The sequence below is a fragment of the Alligator mississippiensis genome, chromosome 11 (genome assembly GCF_030867095.1).
Source record: "Alligator mississippiensis isolate rAllMis1 chromosome 11, rAllMis1, whole genome shotgun sequence".
NCBI lineage: Eukaryota > Metazoa > Chordata > Crocodylia > Alligatoridae > Alligator > Alligator mississippiensis.
In genome coordinates, this window is record NC_081834.1 from 53,773,745 (window position 1) to 53,798,526 (window position 24,782).

The window sequence follows — 24,782 nt, forward strand, 5'->3', positions numbered from 1 at the left end:
ATGTGGAAAACAAATAATATTTGTTGTATAGTTTTCCAGGTATAGAATGTAATAGTGCTGGTTTGCCTTCAATTTGCCTCCCATGCACTGCCACAGCTGGGAAAATAAATTGGGGGGGTGGGGGGAGGGTGGAGAGGAGGTCAGGTAGCCCCACTGCCCTCTGCCCACCCCCACCATTCTCCCCCTGCAGCCCATTTTCCCCCTCCTTACTATCAGACCCTACTCTCCATGAACACATGGACATGCAGAGAAAATCTGAAAATACTGATTTTGATATAAGCATGCCTGCAGTAGCTGGCATATAGGACTTAGTTTGTCCATAATTGATGTACTTTATGCTTTTGAAACTGCTGCAAGTTTTAGCACAGGGACCTTATAAACACACTGCTAGGCAGCACTTTTGGAGTTATCTTATAAAATTAAGAGCAAAAAAAGGAAGCATTTTGCACCAAATCAGTTCCAAATTCTACTGAGCAGAGTTCAATCGTTCATGTTTGTGTGGTGCTACCACCAGCAGGTATCCTCTCCCCCAGGCTCTGGGTCAATTCACTTACCAAGGGCTGCATGGTAGGAACCTGCCTGAGCATTACAGAGCTGACCCACGCTGCAGCACACGAGTCTTATACTACCCCCAACCCCTCATGGATGGGTCACAGATGCTCCAGGCCTCGGTTATTAGGGGGAGAGCGATGAATATCTTTTATGAAGTCTGGCACATGGACATTGCTGGTACAAGAAACTTTTCTCTGAGCCATAGCTCTCCTAGTCCACTAGAGAGTGCGATTTCCCCCTAATCATCCTGGAGCCAGAATCTGGTGAACCAAGACATCCTCTTGCCCTTGGACCTGCACAGGAGATGCACGGTTGGGTGCTCAACCTGGACAAGGGTTCTCCTTAGAAGACTTCATCAGGGAGGCATTAGAGGCCAGGTGCATTTTCATGGTCCTACAGAGCCTTAATCTATAGGTGACTGGGTTGATCTTTGCAGTGATTGGGAAAGGGCCCAAGTAGCTGTACTCCAGTCTGGTAGGCAGACACACAGACAGCAGGTGAGTAGCCAACCTTTTCTCCCACTGAGAAAGCCGGTGCCTCTTATCTGCAAATGTCTTGTAAGTCTCCTTGGCAGATACCACATGTTCCTTTAGGTCTTGTTGGGCCTGGTGGATGCGATTCACCAGATCATTAGTGAGGGTGCATGCAGGTGCACGTGCACCCACTGAGATTGGCGCTGCACCCTGCCACCGACATTGCTGTGCGACATTGCTGACATTGCCCGCTCACCCCTGCCACCTGCAGGCAGTCGCTGTACACCCCCAGTCTCCGGGGGTGAGAGTTGTTCATGCATCAGATCAGCTGTAGCCGGTATGTTATAGGACTGGGAGGACAAGAGATGAGCATGGGGGTGGAAACCATAGTTCAAAATTAAAAGGAGACTATTTAGTGAAGTCATGTTGGCAATTATTATATGGGGATACTAAAAGTGGGAAGAGGGAGACCCAACTGTTCTGATGATCATTCAAAGAGCATCAGAGATCGTGTTTGAGTATCCGATTGATCTGTTCTGTTTGTCCGTCTGCCTGTGGGTGATGGGCAGATGTGGCAAGAGGTTTGATTTCTATTCTTTTAAGAGCTCTTTCTGGAAGTGGGAGATGAGTTGAGGGATGCAGTCCTAGCATTCCCTCCACCCACCCAAGTTGTTATTTTGTCAAAGACGTTGAAGTTCCCTTGACATCATTTGTTCCTCATAAACCCATGCTGGTCACATGTAAGCATCGGGAAGAGGAAAGTCTGATCACAGGTGGCCTTCTCTAGGATGTCCTCCAGGTATTGAGGGAAGGCTAATCAGTCTGTTCTTCCCTGGGTCCTCCTGCTTGCCCCTTTTAAAGAGGGGCACTACACTGGTGGAGACAGCTCTCACAGCTCCCTGCAGGTCAGTCTATGGGGGGACATTGGTGATGTGGAGGGGGGAGATGGGAGGGAGATTGACGCAGCAGCACAAGTTATCACGGAGCCCCTACAATGAGGGAAGGATGGAGGCAGGGTTGGCAGCTGGGGCTGGGGACACTGCCCAGCTGGGGTGGTGCACGGGACCTGGGGCCATGGCAAGAATGTGAGACTGCGGGGCCCAGCAGGGGAGGGAACTGGAGCCACAATTGGCTTGGCCGGCTGGGGATAGGAGCTGACAGGGGAGCTGGCTCCACACTGTTGCACGTACTCCCGAGGAAGGGGATAAGGTGAAGCAGAGGTTGGGTTTGTGGCATGTGCCCTGCCTCTCCATGGCAGGACACGTGGCACTCATGAAGGTGCTGTTGCAATCAGTACTTCTGTATACCACATTGGTCTTCCCCCTCTTCTCCAAGTGTGTCACCCACAGAACGCAGAGAGCTGTGTGCGTTTTCTTCTAGGGATCCAAAATGGAGAAGCTGGCAAGAAAAACCCTACACAAAAAGAAAAGGGCCAGGAGCAGGGGATGCCAGACATCCACCTGTTCCTACAGGCAGGGTACACGAGCCAGATCTGCAAGCTGGCTACTGGGCTAGCAACCAAAACAGCCTGTCTTGTCAAGTATTTTGCAGGTCACCTCCTGAGACCGTGGGAGTGTACGCTCCAGCCAGAGGGAGACCATGCACCATGAAGCAGCCCTGGATCTGCAGGGGCTGAATGAGGTCTGGAGCAAGGATGGACTAGAGAAGAAAAGCCCAGAGACCATGTCCAACCACAGCAAGATACACAAGGCAGTCAGAGACGGGGATGGGCAATCGACCATGGAGCTGCTCCCTGATGATGACTGCCAGGTCGTCTGGGATCAGATCTCCACAAAGACCCATGTAAAGACCACAGAGACCTGACCTGGCTTATAGCTCACTGTGCGCTCCCAGTGAAGGCGCAGGGGCACAAAGCAAGGCGAGACACTAGACCCAGCTGCCGCACGGAAAGCTGCAGAGGTGAGAACGAGGCCATCGACCACTCCTGTGGCTCTGCCCCTATGCCAAGGGAGTCTGGGAAAAGGTAAGCCGTCTCCTGGAAAAAGTAACAGGACTCAGGCTGATGACAAGGGAGGCAGCGCTGTACGGACAGTGGACTAAACATCAGGGGTCTCAGACAACCCGCTTTGAGCAGTCTGTGTCCTGCGTCAGGAGCGCCCTGTGGCAATGCAGGAACCTCCTGATGTACAGACACACTGAGCTCAAGGAAACAGACTTTGTTAAAATGTTTCTGAGCAAACTCCAGTCCTATCACTGGAAAGTGATGGCAGAGGATGGAGAAAATGCAGCCAGCTCCATCTGGAAAAGGGACATGGGGCACAGACTGTTCAAAGACCCTGGGGAGGGGAAGTGGGAAAGGAAAAGGGAGAGGACAGTGACACAACTGGACCTGGAGACAGCGAGAAGGGCAACAGCAGGATCAGCAGCAGTGGAAATGCAGCGACAAGGACTGGGAATAAACTGAGATTGTCAACCCCAACTGGGGCCTGGACAAAGGAACTGTGATTGGGTTAGGGAAGGGCAGCAGGTGGGTGCATGGGGGTTTAGGAGATCGACTGCATTTATTGTAATGGGCACAAGGGTTTCCTAATGCAGTTTGAGCTGCAAAAAAACGTCTGCACCCACAGCAGGCACAGGACTGCAGCCTGGCTGGATCAGCTCCGGCAGGAGCCACCTCCACAGCCCTGCAAGCGGGACCCAGAGCAGGAGAGTGGAGTGTGGCCATAAGAGTCCTTACCTCTGCCGCTGCCACTGCACCAGCTGCACTGCCAGCAGCTCAAGTAATAAACAAGCCAGGGGAAGGGCCATGCTGTCCTCACCTCCTCGCTCCCCAGCCTTCACAGGCTGGGCCCCGGCTCTACCGTAGTGCCATGGCCCAGGCATCACTGCCACTCCGCTCAGGTGCCCCACACGGCCCCCACTCTGCCTCCCCCCAGGATAGAGCCGCAGGTCATACAAGCACCTCACAGCAGGAGGAGGTGAAAGCAGCATGGCCTGCCCCCACTCTTACTCCTTGAGCGGCTGGGGCACGGGGGCACCGAGTCTCACCACCCGGCTCTGCCCTCCCACCTTATCTCAGATTCAAATAAATATGGTGCAACTTGATTCCCTGTGTTGTTTGTTGGGGACTTGCCCACAGTGCAAGGACAATTTCCTTGGACTTATTCAATATTCGTGAGTGTGGAATAAACCTATCTGCTGGTGGCATCTGTGGGTGGTCCCCAATTGCCACTGACCACTGCCGACGCTGCCAGCGGCATCTGCGGGTGGTTGCTGACCATTGGTCGTCACTTGCCACCCTCCTCACCCCCACCACCAACAGCACCATAGCCACCTACGGGAACTCACCGCAACACTCCTGTCACCGACAGCACCGCCGATGCCTGTGGGAGCTGGCTGTGGCCCCCCTGCCAGCCTCTGGGGGCACACAGCATTCATGTCTGGGTGGAAACACAGGCCATATGGCATTATCCCCATCCTCCCTGACTGGGTGGAAATAACTTCTCCTTGCAACATTTAGGCCCAAACACTCCTGCACACAGGGCTGCAGGCCCATGAAGGGGGTCTTATGATGGGCTCAGGTCCCCTGTTGGCATCACAATCTCAGCCTGTGATAAACCAGCAAGAGGTGGGGATACAACTAGCACCAGGATGTCTTGGCAATAGCCACAGCCCTGTCCTCTTCTCACATCTGTGAGAGGCTGGAGGCCCTTCACCAGCACACTGCTCCTCTTGGCTGTACCTCACTCCTGGGGGGCTGTGTAGGGTTGGTGCAGTCCATGTCCTGGGCTGACCTGCCCCCCGCCCATGTGGCATGTGCTGTTTTGGGGCAGGGGAAGGGGAGGGGGGGTCTCCTCCCTGTCCCAGATGCAGTGACCCAGCATCAGAAGCTTGGTCTTTCCTGGCTAGGATCTCTCATCAAGGCAGCTGCCCTGCTGTGCCAGCCCAAGCTGTCAGCTTTCCTCACACCTCACAGCTACAGCTCCCAGGTTCAGCCATCAGAGAGGGGAAGCGTCACTCAGGGCCCCAGAGAACACACCTGGCAAGCTTGACCCTGCCTTCTCTTTCCCCCTCACCATGTCCAGACTCCCTTACAAGCTGATCTGGGCCGCGCTGGGACTCAGGGGAGCCCACCTTTGCCACATTTGCTGCAGGTCCCTTCTGCTTTTGTCTCCCACGAGGGAGGACAAGGTTGAATCATCCCCCAAATGAAACTTGACTGCACTGGAGCTGAAACACCCCAAACTCTTCCCTCAATGAAACACCAATGTCCTGCCCTGAAGGCTTTCCCTGGCCCCACAGACACAGCGAAGAGCTCGGGGGCAGCTGGGCAGGCACACACCAGCTCTGGGCTGCTCTTCTCACTGGTCCCTGGCAGGTGCCAGAACTGAGCTCCCTCCTGTCCAGGGCTGCCAGCCACAGGGGATTGCAGACCTTCTCCTGCAGCCACAAATGCATCCCGCAGCAAACCAAACCCCAATATAACAATGTTCAGTGCTATCCCGTCATTGCAGCTGGCCAGAGCCTGCCTGTCTTGCTGTCACATACCGGGCTGTGGGAATGATGGCCTACGGAGGACCCTTTCACAGGGTTGCACAAGAGGCCACACTGACTGCACTGACCCTTTACTGGGGGAGAGGTGAGGCCATGTCTGGGATCAAACGCTAGGATCCAGGCCCTTAACATGACTTAGGTGTCTGTAACAGGGGGCCTTCTCAGGGTCAGTTTACTAATGGCCCGCCCATCTGCTTCTGGGCCAACTTCCCACCTTCTCGTCTGCCATGCCTTGATGTTCTTATTAAGTTGTTAAATTAGGCAGGAGGCTGCCCATCTCTTGCCCTGATGCCAGGGGGCGCTATCTGAAGCTCTGTTCCTCCCCTACACCACAGCCCAAGCCTCACAGATGGCATCCACAGATGTTAACCTCACTGGCCCCACACTGGGCCCCAGAATCCTTCAATCAGGACCCCACTAAGATCCTTCCATTCAGGCGGCCTACCCTGTCCTCATTCTGGGTTGCCTCACTCCCTGAAACTATTTCTCCTCTTGGGCATGGTCCCCGCAGGACCCTTAGCCACACAGGCCCTGGCCTTGCCTCCCAAGCCAGTTGGGACCCCAGGCCCTCAGCTCTGGGCATTCCTTGTGGTGGGCCCCTGGTCCTTTTGGTCTGGGCCCCAGCATTGACCAGTCAAGGGTACTCTACGTCAGGCCTCTGAGCCTCTAGCCCCACTCTCTCTCTTGGGTCCACCTTCTTGGCCCTACTAGGTATAGCCCACCTGGTTGTGGGAGCTGGGGTTATCAAGGCACCCTGAACCACCTTCCACTGGGGTGGTAACTGGTCTGGCATTTCCTAGGGGCTCCCACGCCACTGAGAGCCCCACCAGGCCACCCATTCCTAGCAGGGTGCAGTTTTAGGTCATGCCCAGGACCAGGAGCCTCCAAACCGTCCCCTACAGCTCCTTCCTGGCCAGGAAAGTCCAAGCCCCTGAAGCTGGGTCACTGCATCTGGGACAGGGAGACCCCCAAAACTGCACACGTCACTGGGGCAGGAGGCAGGTCAGCCCAGAAGATAGACTGCACCAACCCTGCACAGCCCCTAGAAGTGAAGGAAAGCAGAGGCATGAAAGTTGCATGCCGCCAGTGGCTGGCAGCATAGGTGATGCTTTTTGCAGTGGGTGCACGTGCACCGACATGCACCCCAAACACGTCGCCAGTCCACCCAGAACACACCAGCACACACCAATTTCCTGGCAGATATATTTATTCCACACTAACAAATATTGAATAAAACCATGGAAATTGTCCTCACACTACGGGCAAGTCCCCAATAAACAAGACAGGGAATCAAGTTGCACCATATTTACTCGAATCTGAGATGAGGTGGGAGGGCAGAGCCAGGTGGTGAGACTCGGTGCCCCCGTGCCCCAGCAGCACAAGGAGTAGGAGTGGGGGCAGGCCACGCTGCTTTCACCTCCTCCTGCTGTGAGGTGCTTGCATGACAGGTGGCTCTATCCTGGTGGGAGGCATGAATGGAGCAGCAGTGATGCCTGGGCCATGGCAGTGGGGTAGAGTCATGGCCTGGCCTGTGAGTTGTTGAGGAGAGGGATGAGGACAGCATGGACCTTCCTCCAGTGTCTTATTCCTGAGCTGTTGGCAATACAACTGGTGCAGTGGCAGCAGTAAGGACTCTTACGGCCGCACTCTGCCTTCCTGCACTGGGTCCCGCTTACAGGGCTGTGGAGGTGGCTCCTGCCTGTGCCACTCTGGCCAGGCTGCAGTCCTGTGCCTGCTGTGGGTGAATAATTTTTTGGGCCAAATAAACAAACAAACAAATAAATAAATAACAAATATATATAAATATATGTGTGTGTGTTTATATGTATATATATGTGTATGTATGCATGTATGCTGTATATAAGTATATGTATATATACTTTATATATATATAAAGTTAGTTATATACATCCTCTGTCATAAGCTTTCCATCTCGCACCTCAAACCACATTGAGAAACCTGCGCACCCATTACACTAAATGCACCCGCTCTGCTGTGCCCCCATGCACCCACCCACTGCCCTTCCCTAACCCAATCACAGTCCCTTTCTCCAAGCCCCGGTTGGGGTTCACAACCTCAGTTCATTCCCAGTTCTTGTCGCTGCATTTCTGCTGATGATGATCCTGCTGTTGCCCTTCTCGCTGTCTCCAGGTCCAGTTGCATCACTGTCCTCTCCCTTTTCCTTTCCCACTTCCCCTCCCCGGGGGTCTTTGAATAGCCTGTGCCCCATTTTCCTTTTCCAGGTGGAGTTGGATGCGTTTTCTCCATCCTCTCCCTCTGCTTTCCAGTGGTAAGACTGGAGTTTGCTTAGAAACATTTTAACACAGTCTGTTTCCTTGAGCTCGGTGTTTCTCTACATCAGGAGGTTCCTGCATTGCCACAGGGCACCCCTGATGCAGGACACAGACTGGTCGAAGTGGGTTGTCTGGGACCCCTGATGTTTAGTCAGGTGTCCATAAAGCGCCACCTCCCTTGTCATCAGCCTGAGTCCTGTTACTTCCTCCAGGAGCCGGCTTACCTTTTCCCAGACTCCCTTGGCATAGGGGCAGAGTCACAGGAGTGGTTGATGGCCTCGTTCTCACCTCTGCAGCTTTCCGTGCGGCAGTTGGGTCTAGTGTCTCGCCTCGCTCTGTGCCCCCGTGCCTTCACTGGGAGCGCACAGTGAGCTATGAGCCAGGTCAGGTCTCTGTGGTCTTTATGTAGGTCCTTGTGGAGATCTGATCCCAGATGGCCCGGCAGTCGTCATCAGGGAGCAGCTCCATGGTTGATTGCCCATCCCTGTCTCTGACTGCCTTGTGTATCTTGCTGTGGTTGGACATGGTCTCTGGGCTTTCCTTCTCTAGCCCATCCTTGCTCTGGACCTCATTCTTCCCTTGTAGATTCAGGGCTGCTCCATGGTGCATGGTCTCCCTCTGGCTGGAGCGTACACCCCCACGGTCTCAGGAGGTGACCTGTTGAATAATTAACAAGACAGGCTGTTTTGGTTGCTGGCCCAGTAGCCAGCTTGCAGATCTGGCTCATGTACCCTGCCTGTAGGAACAGGTGGATGTCTGGCATCCCCTGCTCCTGGCCCTTTTCTTTTTGTGTAGGGTTTTTCTTGCCACCTTCTCCATTCTGGATCCCCAGAAGAAAATGCACACAGCTCTCTGCGTTCTGTGGGTGACGCACTTGGAGAAGAGGGGGAAGACCAATGCAGTGTACAGAAGTACTGGTTGCCACAGCGTCTTCATGAGTGCCACGCGTCCCGCCATGGAGAGGCGGGGCGCGTGCCACAGACCCAACCTCTGCTTCACCTTGGCCCCTTTCTTGGCAGTACGTGCAACAGTGTGGAGCCAGCTCCCCTGCCAGCCCCTGCCCCATCCAGCTGAGCCACCTGTAGCTCCATCCCCTCCCCAGCTGTGCCCCGCAGTCTCACATTCTTGCCATGGCCCCAGGCCCCGTGCACCACCCCAGCTGGGCAGTACCCCCAGCCCCAGCTGCCAACCCTGCCTCCCTGCCTCCCTCATTGTGGGGGCTCTGTGAGAACTGGTGATGCCGCCTCAATCCCCCTCCCCCCCATCTCCTCCTCCGCATCACCAATGCCCCCACCATAGACTGACCTGCAGGGAGCTGTGGGAGCTGCTCTCCACCAGTGTAGTGCCCCTTTTTAAAAGGGGCAAGCAGGAAGCCCCAGGGAAGAACAGACTGGTTAGCCTTCCAACAGTACCTGGCAAGTTACTGGAGGACATCCTAAAGAAGGCCATCTATGATCAGCCTTTCCTCTTACCGATGCCTACATGTGACGAGCATGGGTTTATGAGAAGCAAATAATGTCAAAGGAATTTCAACTTCTTTAATAAAATAACTACTTGGGTGAATGAAGGGAATGCTGGGACTGTGGCCCTCAATTCATCTCCCACTTCCAGAAAGAGCTCTTAAAAGGATAGAAATCAAACTTCTTGCCACACCTGCCTGTCACCCACAGACAGACGGACAAACAGAACAGATCAATCAGATGATCAAACAAGATCTCTGATGCTTTTTGAATGATCACCAGGACAGTTGGGCCTCCCTCCTCCCACTTTCATTATTCCCATATAAGAACTCCCAACATGCCTTCACCTCATGCCCCCATGGAAAACTAAACATGTTCAAGTGAATAGGAGTTTTTCAGCACTTCCCAGCCCCAAATAACAATCCTGACAGCTCTGAGTCACCAACCCTGGCAATTTTCAAAAAGTGTCTTGACACCCATCTTGGTGGGGTCATCTGGCTCCAGTGGTCTTTCCTGCCCGATATAGGGGGGATGAGCCTGATGATCTAGAAGGTCCCTGTTCTTTTCATTGGAGTTGTGCCGAGCTGCTGCTCCACAAAGGGTTACCAGATTTCCCCGCAATCCAAGGGCTGGATCTTTACCCCCGGGCTCCTGCCAGGTAAGCAACAATCTAGTGATTTCCCAGAAAGGAAACGCCCCAGGGTGAGCTCAGCCCTGAGCTCAGGGAAGTGAAACTAGCCCCTTGACTGCCCTGCTCACAGCCATGGCGGCTGAGAGATCTCTACAAAGCCTCCGAGATGAGGTGACCTGCCCCGTCTGCCTGGAGTTGTTCAGGGACCCGGTGATGATCCTGGGCTGCGGGCACAACTTCTGCCGAGCCTGCATCACCCAGTGCTGGGAGGGGGCCGAGACGGACGTCACCTGCCCCCAGTGCAGACAGACCTTTGCCCAGAGGCTCCTGGGCCCAAACAGGCAGCTGGCGAATGTAGTCGAAGTGGTCAAGGGCCTGAACGTGGGGTCCGTGGAGGGAGCCGGGGGCAAGATGGTGTGCGAGCAGCACGGGGAGGCTCTGAAGCTCTTCTGCGAGACAGACCAGGTCCTGATGTGCGTGATCTGCCGGGAGTCTCGGGTGCACCGAGCTCACCCTGTGGCTCCCATCCAGGAGGCTGCGCAGCAGTGCAAGGTACAGGCGCGCGGGCCCAGTCCAGCTGTCCAGCTAGCTGGGACTTATACTTCCTTTTTGGCACTGGGTCTTTCTCCCCCATGGCCACTGCACAACTGCATTGCTGCACACAGAGGCTGTTTTGTTGTAGCCTCTGTGCAAACAACCCTACTGGAAGGAGGCGAGAAGGACCAAACTGCCCTTGTCATCAAGTCCTTTTGAAATCAGATGGAGCAGGAAAGCCGCTCCCCTGGCTCTGGACACGCAGAGCAGCTGAACTTCCTCCAATGCCACTGTGGCAGCAATGACCCACACTTGTATGTGAAGGGCTGTGTCTTGAAACCAAGGGGTGTCCAACACTGGTTTCCCTTCAGTTGTTACAAACCTCCCTTGGAGCTGCCAGGACACTCCTTGGGGATGGGGGGATTGTAGTGTGTGGACAGACTCTGTTTCCCTTTGTAGACAGACCATGTGTCATGCTCTGGAGGGCACTCACTGCTCACAGGATCTGCCACCATCAGCCACTTCCCCCACCCGATGTTCCCGGCACTTTGCACAAGTCTCAGTAATGCGCATTGCATTAGTGCCGGGGGCTTCAGGGGCTAATGCTGGGTCCAGAGGGGATGTGGTGGTACCGTCCCAGTCCAGGGAGGACGGCCAGGACCTTCTTTTGTATCTGAGCACCTCCTTCCCCTGTCTCTGTCCAGGCTTGGCTACAAAATGCTGTGCTGATTTGGTTCTGGATTAATGTTGCTCTTTCTGAAGCATCTCACTGTAGCCGTAGCCGTAGCCGTAGCCGTAGCCGTAGCCGTAGCTGTACTGCTGGGCTGTGGTACTTCAGAACTGGTGTCTCACTTCTGAGTTTCTTCATTTCAGTGCACAGAGACCAGATCTGTGTCTTGTCCGGCCCAGCTGCCTAAGACTGGCTGGCACTCTGACCTGTTGACCATGCTTGATTCAAGGCCGTGTTATTTTCTGTTCAGTGCATGTCCCTGACAGTCTGCACTTCCCACTGGTTGCAGTGTTGCCTTGTGGCACCTCCCTAGGACCGGCTCCATTTTTCTATGTGCTCTTCCTGCTGGGCAGGAGCTGGCTCCACAATCCAGCTGGAAACTGGCTGCTTGCTGCTCCAGATGTGTTAAGCGCCCACTATTTAATGCTGCATCCAGGAAAGGGGTGCGCTGTACTGGGAGCTGCTGGTCCAGCCTGAGCACATGGACCTCCCTGGTGTCGTGTTCCCAGCGCACCCTCGAGCAGGCCTCTTGATTATGGTGCAGGGAAGAGACTCCAGCTTCTCCCCTCCAAGGAAAACTGACCCAAAGTATTTTCCTTCCCTCAGGAACAAATTCAGACTCAGCTGCAGCTGCTAAGAGGAGAGAGGGAGAGGCTTGAATCGCTGCAATGGAGTGAAAGCCAGAAACACCAGGAATACCAGGTGGGTGGTGCTGGGGTCAGACTGATGTGGGGGAGGAAGAAAGGGACGTGTCCTGCTCTGCATGTTTGGTGGGACAGTGACCGTGGCATTTTGTGACTGTGTTGCAGGGTGTTGTGGCAGGTGCACGCAGGCAGGTCTTACAAATCCACTCATCAGGGATGAGCAGGGATCTGGGTTTTTCATTTGCAGTGGGAACATGTGGATTTTCTCCTTTAAAGGAGAAAAACATGGGAAATGGCAGGTTTCCCCTTGTAGGCTGGCAGAGTTGCAGCCTGCTTGAGGCTGGGGGGATTGGGAGGAGGACAATCGGTGCAGGGAGCACTACGTGCATGCACATATGGGCGCACATGCACTTGGCAGCCAGGCAGCATGGTGGAGAGCAGCTGCCCCAGCTCCCTGTGGGTAAGTCTTTTGGGGGGCATAGGCGATGCGGGAAGAGTGTTGGGGGGAAGATTGAGATGGCAGCAGCAGGTCTCGCCGAGCCCCCAGACTGAGGGAGGGAGTGGGGCAGGGCTCACTGCTGGGGCTGGGGCCACTGCCCAGCTGGGGGGGTATATGGGACCTGGGGCAAGGGCAGTAATAGAAGACTGCAGGGCCCTGGGGATGGAAGTATGGGCAGCTTGGTGGGATGGTGTAGGGGCTAGCATGCCAAGGACCTAGGGGCTCCCTACTGTTGCACATACTCCTGGGGAGGGATCTGGCACCAGAGGCGATGCACTGCAGGGGCACATGAGCACACCTGCCCTTCCAGATTTCTGTGCCCACAGTGGGGCATGGGACTGCAGCTGGCCAGATTGGCATGGGCAGAAGCCACTTCCACAGCCCAGGAGGCAGGACCCAGCATTGGAGGGAGGAGCAGGGCAGTGAGAATCATTGCTGCTGCTACCCCTGCCCCAGCACCAGCCACACGCAAAGGAGTAACAAGCCTGGGGAGCAACCACGCTGTCCTCACATCCTCCCGCCACAATGGCTCGCACACCTGGCCACAGGTCTACCCTGCCACCATGGCCTGGCCACCACTGCTGCTCCCTTTAGGCCACATGTACTGCCCCCAACACCATCTCTCCTCCAGAGTAAAGCCACAGCCCAGCATGCAAGCAGCTCACAGTGGGAGGAGGTGAGGGCAGTGCAGCCTGCCACAGCTCTGTTATTCCTCGTGCTGCTGGCAACACAGGTGCATTGGCAGGGGCACTGAGTCTCACCAATCCACTATGGCTTCCTGTGCCAGGTCCTGCCTGATGGGTCATGGAGGCAGATCCTGCCCATGCTGGTGTGGCCAGCCTGCAGCCCAGTGCGCTGCCACGGGTGCATAATATCGGTGGGAGTATATGCCCCACACCATACCCCCTTTTATGCACCACTAGGAACAGGGAGCTGTGGAGTGAGGGGCACCAGTGGGGGAGGTGGGCTACAGGTCCGGGAGTGAGTGGCATCAGCAGGGCCAGGGGGCTGCGGATGAGTCTCACTGCCCAGCTCCACCCTCCATAGGTTGCGGATCAGGACTGAGGGGTACCGTCAGGGCTGGGGGATGTCTGTGGCTTATGAGTGAGGAGCATCAGCATATCAGGGATACTCAGCACCAGGGGAGGCACAGCTGAGGCTTGACCAGTGGGAGGGACAGCTGAGGCTGAACCTGCATCCTGGTCAGTGAAGTGGGAGGGGGGATCTCTGATTTTCTATGAGTAAAAAAAATCAATTAAATCCCCAAATATAGAGGTATTTAGAAATGGTTTTATTATAGTGATTACAGCAATGGTATTCTTCCAAATTTCTTTAAAATTGTAAATATATCAATAAAAATTTGTTTTCTGCTGATACCTATATATATAAAATGATGCTTCACTTTAATTGTTGTAAAACATGGATTTTGGGTTTATATCAGAGAATTTTAGAATTTTAAACAGAGACAACCAGGATTACTGATGATGAAAGGAAAGCTTTCCTTGCTGAGAACCATCGACTTCTTCCCTCTGTCAGGTCCTGGCTCTCAGGGAAACAGTAAAAACCTTTGCAAAATGAGGAGTGAAGAGATCCCAGGCAGGGCCCCAGACGTGAGCAACCCCCAGCTCTGCTGCAGACGGTGGGAGGTTGGGGGGTCCCAGCCATGTGGACAGTCAGGACCATGGGGCCTTACAAACCATGCCCTGACTCTCCCCAAAGTGGCTGCCCTCCCTGACGTGGTTTCTCTCTGTTCATGGCAGCAAAAGGCAGCAGCTGAGAGGCAGAAGATTGTGGCTGCATTTGAGCAACTGCGCCAGTTTCTGGAGGAACAAGAGCGACTTGTGCTGGCCGAGCTGGGAGAGCTGGAGAGCAGGATTGAAGAGAGTCAGGGGGAGACTGTCACCCAACTCTCCGAGGAGATTTCCCACCTCAACAGCCTGATAAGAGAGCTGGAGGGGAAGTGCCAGCAGGCCGCCAGTGACCTCCTGCAGGTGAGGCACATGAAATGTCTCCAGTCCCAGTGCAGGGGAGGGAAAGGGTTAATCTTGGGTTTGCCAGGACCAGGTGCATAACTGAGGAGGAGCAAGTAGGGCAACAGCCTCAGGCAGACATATGGTGGCAGTGATGGGAGATGTAGAATATCAGCCCCAGGTCCTGCTGCCCTGTGCATGGCCACTGCCCAAGGTGCATGGTTGTCCTATTACACCTCTTGGGGGTCACTAAATCGTGGCATATAAAGGGGCTGAACTTTCCCCACATCCTTCTGTGTGCAGCAGTTAGAGTCTGAGGACAAGTATGTCCCCTCGGGCAGGGGGTCCCCAGGTGTGATGCGTTGCACTGAGCTCACTCTTGCATCTTTTTCTCTCACTTTAGGACATGAGGAGCACACTGAGCAGGTACGTGGCTCCACTTGACTCCCCATAGAGGGAAGGGTCCTGGAGACAATGCAATGGGCACATCTCTGCAGGGCACCACAGCACACCAAGCACTGGGACTGCCCCAGAGGGTGGAAGCATGAACGTCCCCCTCTTCTCCTCAGGGAAGTGACAGCTTTGGGCACTGTCAGCCTGAAGTCTGCAAAGTGTAATCTGGACCTTCCCCCTCTTGTCCCCAGGAAATAGTCCTGGCCACCAGAGCTTGAGCCAACTACCCGTGAAGTCTCTGCTCCTTTCTGATCCCAGGAAATGTCCTGGACATGTTGGAGCTGAAGAAAACTTATCAGTTCCTGCTTGGGGAGCTGCCACAGCCACCATGGGCAACTGGTGCCTCCTGAGTCTGGTGGGGCATTCGCAGGTGCTGCCAGTGGTGTTGTCTGTGAGGCCACAGCCGGTGACCTCCTGCAGGCACCGCTGGCCCTGGCAGGTGGGGCACATGCCTGCCTATGCCCCTCCTACATGTCGCCTGTGATGGCCACTGTCTGTGCTGCCCCTGCCCCTGGGGCTGAGGCACATGAACAGAGTCAGTGTCTAGGTGCCTCCATCCACCCAATGTTTTTACCATGAAGCTGAGCTGTAAAATGAAAATGAAATAACACAGACTTGTTTTTCCCAGGTGCAGGAAGGAGCAGTTCCAGCTGCCAGAGGGGATTTGCCCAGAGCTGGAAACAAGACTCAGCATCTTGTCTGGACAAACGCTAGCTCTACAGGAGACTCTGAAGTTCCAAGGTACTGAGAAGAGGGCTCATGGGATTCCTCTGGGGTCATAGAGAATGGGAAGCCAGGGGTGATGGGAGCTGTGGGGCCCTGCCCCACACACAGCAAACCCCCAGTGCCTCATGTCAGGCCACCAAACTTAAGAGTTAAAATTAAACATGTGGCAGGCTGTTAGGTTTGGAGCCTGCTACTTGCCGCCAGCAGTGCAGGGGAGCGGGTTCCCAAGGGCCAGGAGAGGAGCAGGGAGGGCGCAGAGCAGTCAGGCAGGGGGTGTCCTGAGTAAAGCTGCACCTCTGGTATCCTGCACCCCCACAGGGGCCGCTGGAGCAGAGGACAACTCTGTCTGGACCCCTGGACTTCCCCACCCAGTGCAAGCCCTTCTCTGTCCCCTCAGCCAGTGAACAAGAGAGTTGTGAAGCTTATCACCTTCCCATGGGCTCCCCCTCCTCCCCAGGGCCCAAGTGGGCAGGATGGGATGTTCACTGAGCTCCCCCGGGTCCGTGGCTGTTACATGTCTTCCCCTACTCCTCTGCCTGCACCTGCAGCTCCCTCCCGCCCTGTCCTGGGGGAGGAGGCCATTCTTCAGGGGAGCAGGAAGATGTGGAGGCAGCTTCTGCAGCCACAGTCCCAGCAGCAAAGGGAGGAGCTACCCTGGTATCTCTGCTCAGTCTCAGGGGCTCAGGACCAAGGCAGGTCCCAGCTTTAAGCATGAACCAGACACCGGAGGTATAATGTCTGTGCCCCTTTCCCCTGCAGAGACGCTGCCATCCAACCTGGAGAAGGGCAAAGGGGGACTACAGGGATCATTCATAAAGGGTAAGTGCTGGGGAGCTGGTCCCAGCATTAACAGAATGATCCTGCAGAGCCCACGGCCGTCCCTCACGCAAGAGTCAAACCCTCTCCCAGCCCAGCACCAAACCCCTCTGCACTGGGACCTGGAGCGCTGGGCTGGGATTTTCCTGTCCTTGCCTATGCGTTGGCTCCTCCCTTTCCCCCGTGCCAGGCTGAGGAGCTGCGGGGCCATCTGTGCTCAGCCTCCAGGGTCCAGGGCAGAGGCAGCTCCAGGGGCCCAGGACAGTCCCAGGCAGGACAGGGCTGGTGGGGAGGGGGAGGAACGGTCCGTCTGCCCCGGGCTGAGCTCTGCCCTGACGCTGCCATTCTCTCTGCCAGTGACGGTGACTCTGGATCCAGACACAGCTAATCCCAGGCTCGTCCTGTCTGCGGATAGAAGAAGTGTGAGATGGGCAGACACACAGCAGCCTCTGCCCGCCAAGCCTGAGAGATTTGATTTGTACTCATGTGTGCTGGGCCATGAGGGATTCACCTCCGGGAGACACTGCTGGGAGGTGGAGGTGGGGCAGGGAGCCTGGGCCGTGGGGGTCGCCAGGGAGTCTGTGAGGAGGAAGGGAGGGATCAGATTTAGCCCCGAGGCGGGGATCTGGGCGGTGCAGCGCTGTGGGGATCAATTCCAGGCACTCACGGCCACTGCTCCCACCCCACTGTCCCTGCGCCAGGCACCCAGGAGGGTGCGGGTCTGTCTGGACTGTGCAGGGGGGTGGGTGTCATTTCTCGATGCTGACACCGAGGTCCCGATCTTCACCTTCCCACCGGCCTCCTTCGCTGGGGACAGAATCCGGCCCTGGTTCTGGCTCTGGGTTTGGGGGGTTAGATCTGAGCTCAGACTGTGCCATTGAGTGATGTTGGGGAAGAGCTGTGGAATGGATCCCATATGTGGGGAAACGGGGCACTCAGGCTTCAGATCTAACTGTTTATGTAAGCAACAAGGCACCAAATGTAAGTTACCACTCAGAAACTAATTAATAACTAAATAGCTGAAGAATCCCTTTTAGGCCTAGGGCACAATGAAGATAACAAGGAAAAGGAATGCACCCATCCTGCCAGAGGGGCAACGAGAACACTCCAAGGCTAAGATAAACTGAAGACAAAAAAAAACCCAACCACAAAAACAGAAGCTGGGTATAAAAAAAACCCAAAGCACTAAAACAAAGAATGCCCATCCCTATAAAATAACACTTAAAAAATGCCAAGTTGTGTGAGTCTCTTTCTCTCCTGATGTTTCATGGGAGCACAGATACATCTGTTCACCTCGCTCCAGCTGTTATCTTCAAATCTGCTATCTTCAAATCATCATCATCTACTCAATAAGCCTGGGTTAGCCATCCTGGGCTAATACTGAACAACTATTGCTAGTAACTATATCTGGTGCATGTGTGGATAAAATGGTTGTTTTGAGTATGTATATGCCTGTGTAATAATATGTATAATGATTTGTGTGTGTTTGTATGAATGGTGTGCCCAAACCTCTATGTCTAACTCATGTAATCAATAAACATGATACCTTGCCTTATCCCCCTTAATAAAGTCTCGCTTGTAATTTAAGCGATTGGCAATTTGTGTAACAGGCCAAGCTCTTATTCACCCACAAGCCTCCTCCCTCCCTTGGGGCAGCAGCATGGCACCGATGGTGGTGCAGAAACTCCACTAACCTTCATGTTGGGCTTTTCCAACTCTAGATGTTGACCACACAAACTGAGATTGAAGGTCAATCAGGACTAGAGGTGAAAGCATTTGCTGTTTTGATTTTCTGCAAACCAGTTTTTAAGCAATTAGAGCAACAGGAGAGTTTTATGCTGGAAATCTTCTGGGTTACACTAGCCTCACATAGAAGTGCTCTGTGTTTCCAAATATTCTGTAGTCAATTAAGAACCTTATTCATAGATTCATAGATGTAGGGCTGGAAGAGACCTAAGTAGATCATCAAGTCGAACCCCCCACCCTTGGCAGGAGAGAATACTGGACTTATATGACCCCAGCTAGGTAATTGTCAAGCCTCCTGTTAAAGACCCCCAGGGTAGGAGCCAGCACCACTTCCCTTGGAAGTTGGATCAAACTCCTGGCCACCCTGACAGTGAAACAGTGTCTTCTAATGTACAGCCTGAATCTACTCTCAAACAACTTATGGCCGTTATTCCTTGTTACTCCAGGAGGTGCATGGGTGAACAGGGTCTCTCCCATTCCCTGCTGTTCTCCCTTGGTAAGTTTGTAGACAGCCACTAGGTCACCTCTCAGCCTTCTCTTGTGAAGGCTGAACAGGTTCAGGTCCCATAACCTCTCCTCGTAGGGTCTGCCCTGCTGTCCCCGGATGATGCGAGTGGCCCTCCTCTGGACCTTCTTGATGCTGGCCACATCTCTCATAAAGTGTGGTGCCCGGAACTGGATGCAGTACTCCAACTGCGGCCTGACTTGTGTCACATGGTGGGGAGGATCACCTCCTCGGACCTGCTCATGCTGCATCTGTGGATGCATGACAAAGTGCCGTTAGCCTTGCTGACCACATCCTCACATTGGCAGCCCATGTTCATTTTAGAATCGATAATGACTTCAAGATCCCTTTCTGCCTCTGTGCTTTTGAGAAGGGAGTTCCCCAGCCAGTAGGTATGCTGCTGGTTCTTCCTATTCAAGTGCAGCACCCTGCACTTGTCAGTGTTGAATCCCATCCTATACACAATCGCCCACCCCTGTAGCCTGTCCAGGTCCACTTGTATCCTGTCCCTCCCTTCTAGCGTGCCCACCTCACCCCAAATCTTGGTGTCATCAGCGAATTTAAACAGGGTGCTTTTCACCCCCTCATCCAAGTCAGTAATAAAGAAATTGAACAGTGCGGGCCGGAGGACCAAGCCCTGGGGGACTCCACTGCCCACATCCCTACAATCAAACATGACCCATCCACCACCACTCTCTGGGTGCAGCCCCCTAGCCAATTTATGACCCATTTGACTGTGTAGGCATCAATGGCACAGTCCACCTCACTTTTTAATGAGAATGGGGTGGGAGACAGTGTCAAAGTCCTTCCTGAAGTCCAGAAAGACTACATCCACCGTGACACTCGCGTCCAATGATTTTGTGACCTGATCATAGAAGGCAATCAGGTTGGTCTGACAGGACCTGTCCTTAACAAACCCATGCTGGTTTGCCCTTGAGCATCCTCCCGCTGCTGGTCCCTCGCAGATGTGCTCCTGGATAATCTTCTCAAAGAGCTTCCCCAGGACCGAGGTAAGACTAATGGGTCTATAGTTGCCTGGGTCCTCCCTCCTCCCTTTTTTGAAAATGGGGACCACATTGGCCTTCCAGTCTTCTGGCACCTGGCCAGAGCACCACGAGCGCTCATAAAGCTGTGCCAGGGGCCCCTCAATGACCTCTGCCAATTCCCTCAGCACCCTGGGGTGGAGAGCATCTGCACCTGCTGATTTGAACATGTCGAGCCCCTCCAGAAGTTCCCTAACTCGGTCCACCCTAGGCCTGGCCAAATCTCCCCCGAGTCCATCCTGAATACTGGTGGGGGAAAAGTCCCGGTCCCTGCTCAGAAAAATGGAGGCACCTGCAGCCAATCTCACCGACTAGGGGGAGGGGGACCCTCCCATGGCTGACTGCCGACCAGGAAAACAACCATGGTGTTCCCGGAAGTGGCCGTGGCACTTCATCCAGCGCTCCCACTCCCCGGCTGGCGCTCGCAGGCGGGACACCGATGCTCCCGCCTGCCCTCCCTGCCCATTGCCTAAGCAGGGAGTGCTGGCTGTGAGGGGGTGCACCAGCGCTCTCAGGGGGTGCACGTGCACCTCCTATGCATCATGACTGTCCTTTCCAACCCTAACATCTATGAATTTATTATATAAACCCAAAATCCTCGTTTTTCAAGAATTAAAGTGAAACACTGCTATGTATATACATAGGTATCAGCTGAACACAATGTTTTATTGATATATTTACAATTTTAAAGCAATTTGGAAGACTACCATTACCTTAATCATTATAATAAAATCATTTCTAAACACCTATATATTTCTAAATACCTATATATTTTTGGATTTAAGTTTGTTTTTTTAATCATAGAAAACCAGAGACCCCCTGCCCACTTCACTGACAAGGATGGAGGATCAGTCTCCCCTGGTGCTGAGCAGCCCTGATATGCTCATGCTCCTGACTCAGAAGCCACAGACATCCCCCAGCCCTGACGGGACCCCTCAATCCCGACCTGCAGCCCCCTGCCCCTGCGGATGCCACTAACTCCTGACCTGTAGCCCCACTTCCCCACTGGTGCCCCTCACTCCACAGCTCCCTGTTCCCAGTGGGACGTAAGAGGGGGAATGGGGTGGGGCATATGGCCTCCCCCAAGTTTATGCACTCACAGCAGGGCACGGGGCTGCAGCTTGGCCACACTAGCATGAGCAGGATCTGCCTTCATGACCCAGCAGGCAAGACCTGGCACGGGAAGGCAGAGTGGAGCGGTGAGACTCGGTGCCCCCGCCAATGCTCCTGTATTGCCAGCAGCACAAGGAGTAACAGAGCGGGGGCAGGCTGCACTGTCCTCACCTCCTCCCACTGTGAGCTGCTTGCACGCTGGGCTCTGGTTGTACCCTGGTGGGGAGGTGGAGTTGGGGGGCCCTCCAAAGCCAGGTTCTGCCTGCTGGGACATTAAGGTGGCTTCTGCCCATGCCCATCTGGCCAGCTTCAGTCCCGTGCAACACTGTGGGCACAGAAATATGGAGGAGCATATGCGCCCATGTGCCCCTGCAGTGCATCGCCTATGGTGCCAGATCCCACCCCAGAAGTGCGTGCAACAGTGGGGAGCCACCTCCCCTGCTAGCCCCTGCACCATCCCACCAAGCCACCCGTACTTCCATCCTCGGGGCCCTGCAGTTTTACATTACTGCCCTGGCCCCAGGTCCCATACACCACCCCAGCTTGGCAGTACCCTCAGCCCCAGCAGCGAACCCTGTCCCACTCCCTCCCTCAGTCTGGGGGCTTGGCAAGAACTACTGCTGCCACCTCAATCTTCGTCCCCCCCCATTCTCCCCGCATTGCCTATGCCCCCCATAGACTTACCCACAGGGAGCTGGGGAAGCTGCTCTCCACCACACTGCCTGGCTACCAAGCATGTCTGCCCATGAGCGCATGCACATGGTTCCCCCTGCCCGTGACTGTCCTCCTCCCACCCCCCAACCCCAAGCAGGCTGCAACTCTGCTAGCCTACAAGGGGAAACCTGCCATTTGCCATGGTGTTCCCCTTTAAATGAGAAATCCACATTTTCTCACTGCAAACAGAAAACCCAGATTCCTGCTCATCACTGTGGGTTTGCAAGCCCTGCCTGCGTGCACCTGCCACACCACACTGCAACACATGGTCACAAAATGCCACGGTCACTGTCCCACCAAACATGCAGAGCAGGACACATCCCTTCCTTCCTCTCCCCTGTCAGCCGGACCCCAGCACCACCCACCTGGTATTCCTGGTGTTTCTGGCTTTCACTCCCTCACAGTGTTTCAAGCCTCTCCCTCTCTCCCCTTAGCAGCTGCAGCCAAGTCTGAATTTGTTCCTGCGGGAAGGAAAACTCCTTGGGTCAGTTCTCCTTGGAGGGGAGAAGCTGGAGTCTCTTCCCAGCACCATAACCGAGAGGGCTGCTTGAGGGTGCGCTGTGAGCGTGACATCAGGAAAGCCCATGTGCTCACGCTGGACCAGCAGCTCCCAGTACAGCGCACCCTTGCCTGGACGCAGCACCGAATAGTGTGCGCTGAACACAGCTGGAGCAGCAAGCAGCCAGTTTCCAGCTGGATTGTGGAGCCAGCTCCTGCCCAGCAGGAAGAGCACATAGAAAAATGGAGCCGGTCCTAGGGAGGTGCCACAAGGCAACACTGCAACCAGTGGGAAGTGCAGACTGTCAGGGACATGCACTGACAGAAAATAACACGGCCTTGAATCCACCGCAGTCAACAGTGTAAAGTGCCAGCCAGTCTTAGGCAGCTGGGCCGGACAAGACACAGGTCTGGTCTCTGGGCACTGAAATGTAGAAACTCAGAAGTGAGACACGAGTCCTGAAGTATCACAGCCCAGCAGTACAGCTACAGCTACAGCTACAGCTACAGCTATGGCTACAGTGAGATGCCTCAGAAAGAGCAGCATTAATTCAGGACCAGCGCAGCACGGCATTTGGTAGCCAGGCCTGGACAGAGACAGGGGAAGGAGGTGCTCAGATACAAAAGGAGGTCCTGGCCGTGCTCCCTGGACTCGGGCGGTGCCACCACGTCCCCTCTGAACCCAGCATTAGCCCCTGAAGCCCCCGGCACTAATGCAATGCGCATTACTGAGACTTGTGCAACGCGCCGGGAGCATCGGGTGGAGGAAGTGGCTGCTCATGGCAGATCCCGTGAGCAGGGCCTGCCCTCCAGAGCATGCCACGTGGGCTCTGTCCGAGGGGAACAGAGTCTGTCCACGCGCTACTATCCCCCCGTCCCCAAGGAGTCCCCAGGCAGCTCCCAGGGAGGGTTGTAACAACTGAAGGGAAACCAGTGCCGGACACCCTCTCATTTCTCCAATTAAAAAATAAAGTTAGTTAAAAATTCACCAGCCTCAGGACATCAGTGCAGACAATGGATGGGTACCACATGGCAGGGTGTGTGTGGATGTCACCAAATTGAACCTGGCACATCCTGGATAACACTCTGGAGGTGTCTGAGTCCTGCCCAATGAAAAGAACAGAACTGCATGATTGTGCAGAGTGAATTATAACCACTCACTGACAAAAGTCGCAAATTCTCTGATAACTCCCCCCCCCATGGGTGATTAAAATGAAAGGCCCCTAACTCCCTGCACAACCCCACCCTGCGCCCTGCTGCTGCCCCTCCCCCCAGCTCCCTGGCCCTGCTCTTGCCACGGCCCACCACCCACAGTCCCCTCAGCCCAGCCATTTGCGGGGGGGGGGGGGGGGGGGCAGCACCCCCCTGTCCCCAGCAGGAGGCAGTGGCTGCTGCAGCAGAGCAGAGCCCGGCTTCCCCCCCCGCTGCCTACCTCCTGGGGCGCCCTGGCCGGGCTCCTGCCCCCGGCTCCTTCCCTCGTAGCTCCGGCTCTGCGGCTCCGCCTCGGGTCCCGCCAGCAGCCCCAGACACCGGCCTCCGCGGCGGCAGCAGGGCAGGCGGCTCGGCCGGGCGGGAGGAGCCGGCGGGAGTCTCCACCAGCCCCTTCAATGGATAACACGGGGCGGGGGGATTTCGGGGGGAGCTGTCGTCCATCCACAGAGCTCCTGGGTGCGGCAGCGCCCACGGGTGCGTGTCCTTGTTGCTGTGCCTCTATTTCCTTGCCCCGCCCGCCCCGTGCCCAGAGGCAGCTGCATTTTAAAGAGGAGCCTCAAGGAGAGACCCTTGCGTGGAGCGGGCGCGGGGAAGCGGATCCCGCCCGGTGCCGCAGCTGCAGCAATCCCCGCTGCCGCCGCCCCGCTCCCCGGCCTCGTGCCGCCGTCTCGGGCCCGGCTCTCCCGCACCGGGTTTGGGGCCAGGGGCGGGTACGGGCGAGATCCCGGCACTGCCGCGCTCCCGGCGCCCACACGTCCCTCCGGCTTCAGTCGTGCGCGTTGCTCTTCGCACTGCTCTTCTTCACGTCCCGGTGTGAAGAATGTCCCTTTGCCGGCTGCGAGCGGCTGCTCTGGGGTCCGCGGAGCCCAGCTACAGGCACCGGTCCCCGCTGCCTCCCCCGCGCCCTGCGGTGTCCGCACGTCCCGGCCTGGCTGCAGCTTCCCCCCGCAGCGCCCGGGGCTGCGCTGCTCCTCGGCGCTTTCCCGGCTCCGCAAACCCCGCAACGGGGCGGGGGAGCTGCGGCCGAGCAGGCGGGGCCGGGAGGAGCGTGCTCGGCGGCAGAGGGGGAAGCAGAGCTCCGCAACCAGCTCAGTGAGGGAGGAGGAGGAGAGGGGCTGGCGTGGGGGCAGGCAGAAAGGGCAGCTCCGGCTCTCCGGGAGGGTGTGAAGTGTGGGGTTGTATTTGCTGTACCAGGCTGCGGTGCAAAATGAGAATGTTTGATTTCCCCCCACTTCTCTGCTTTCTTGTTGCCACATGGAGCCAGGAAGGGACTTTCCCTCCTCCTTTTGCTCCAAGTGTCAGGATTTTCTTCACCGACCTCAGAAGCATAATGGTGCGAGCTGCCCCCAACACCAGTTTTTTTGACTGGGGTGTGCCAGTGCTCCTCCTGGTACTAAAGCTTGTGGGTTCCTGGGTAGAGGGTCTGCCCCTCTATTCGGGGTCAGACTGATCCCACATTTGTGCTCAGGAAGAGCTTTTACAGCATGTTCAGATGGGTATGGACTGTGAAGCTTTTGCTTTCCTCTGGAGGGGTGGGCTTAGCTCTCTTGAGTATATTTGAACAATCCTTGCAGCAGCCAAGTGTCTGTGCTCTCCCCCCCCGCTTTACTAGTGTGTAGTTTTAAGCCATCATTCTCCTGACCCTCCTTTACAC

General features: G+C 55.4%; 1 protein-coding gene and 1 long non-coding RNA gene across 3 annotated transcripts; one reads left to right on the forward strand and one right to left on the reverse strand.

Moving 5' to 3' along the window:
• The first annotated feature begins 10,057 nt into the window (after positions 1-10,057).
• On the forward strand, positions 10,058-17,183 carry LOC109280976 (zinc finger protein RFP). Its single transcript, XM_059715090.1, has 7 exons — positions 10,058-10,477; positions 11,796-11,891; positions 14,093-14,323; positions 14,706-14,728; positions 15,384-15,496; positions 16,241-16,300; positions 16,655-17,183. The coding sequence occupies exons 1-7, from the start codon at positions 10,058-10,060 to the stop codon at positions 17,176-17,178; spliced, it is 1,467 nt and encodes a 488-aa protein (XP_059571073.1). The 3' UTR covers positions 17,179-17,183.
• Positions 16,209-24,149, reverse strand: LOC132244094 (uncharacterized). 2 transcript variants are annotated; one of them, XR_009455702.1, is made up of 4 exons: positions 23,349-24,148; positions 21,784-23,019; positions 18,568-18,799; positions 16,209-16,702 (listed from the first exon to the last, which is right to left on the reverse strand). It is a non-coding gene; the product is annotated as an uncharacterized LOC132244094 (long non-coding RNA). The 2 variants fall into 2 exon arrangements; XR_009455701.1 differs by lacking the exon at positions 16,209-16,702 and having other exon boundaries at positions 17,239-18,799; positions 23,349-24,149.
• Between the last annotated feature and the right edge of the window lie 633 nt (positions 24,150-24,782).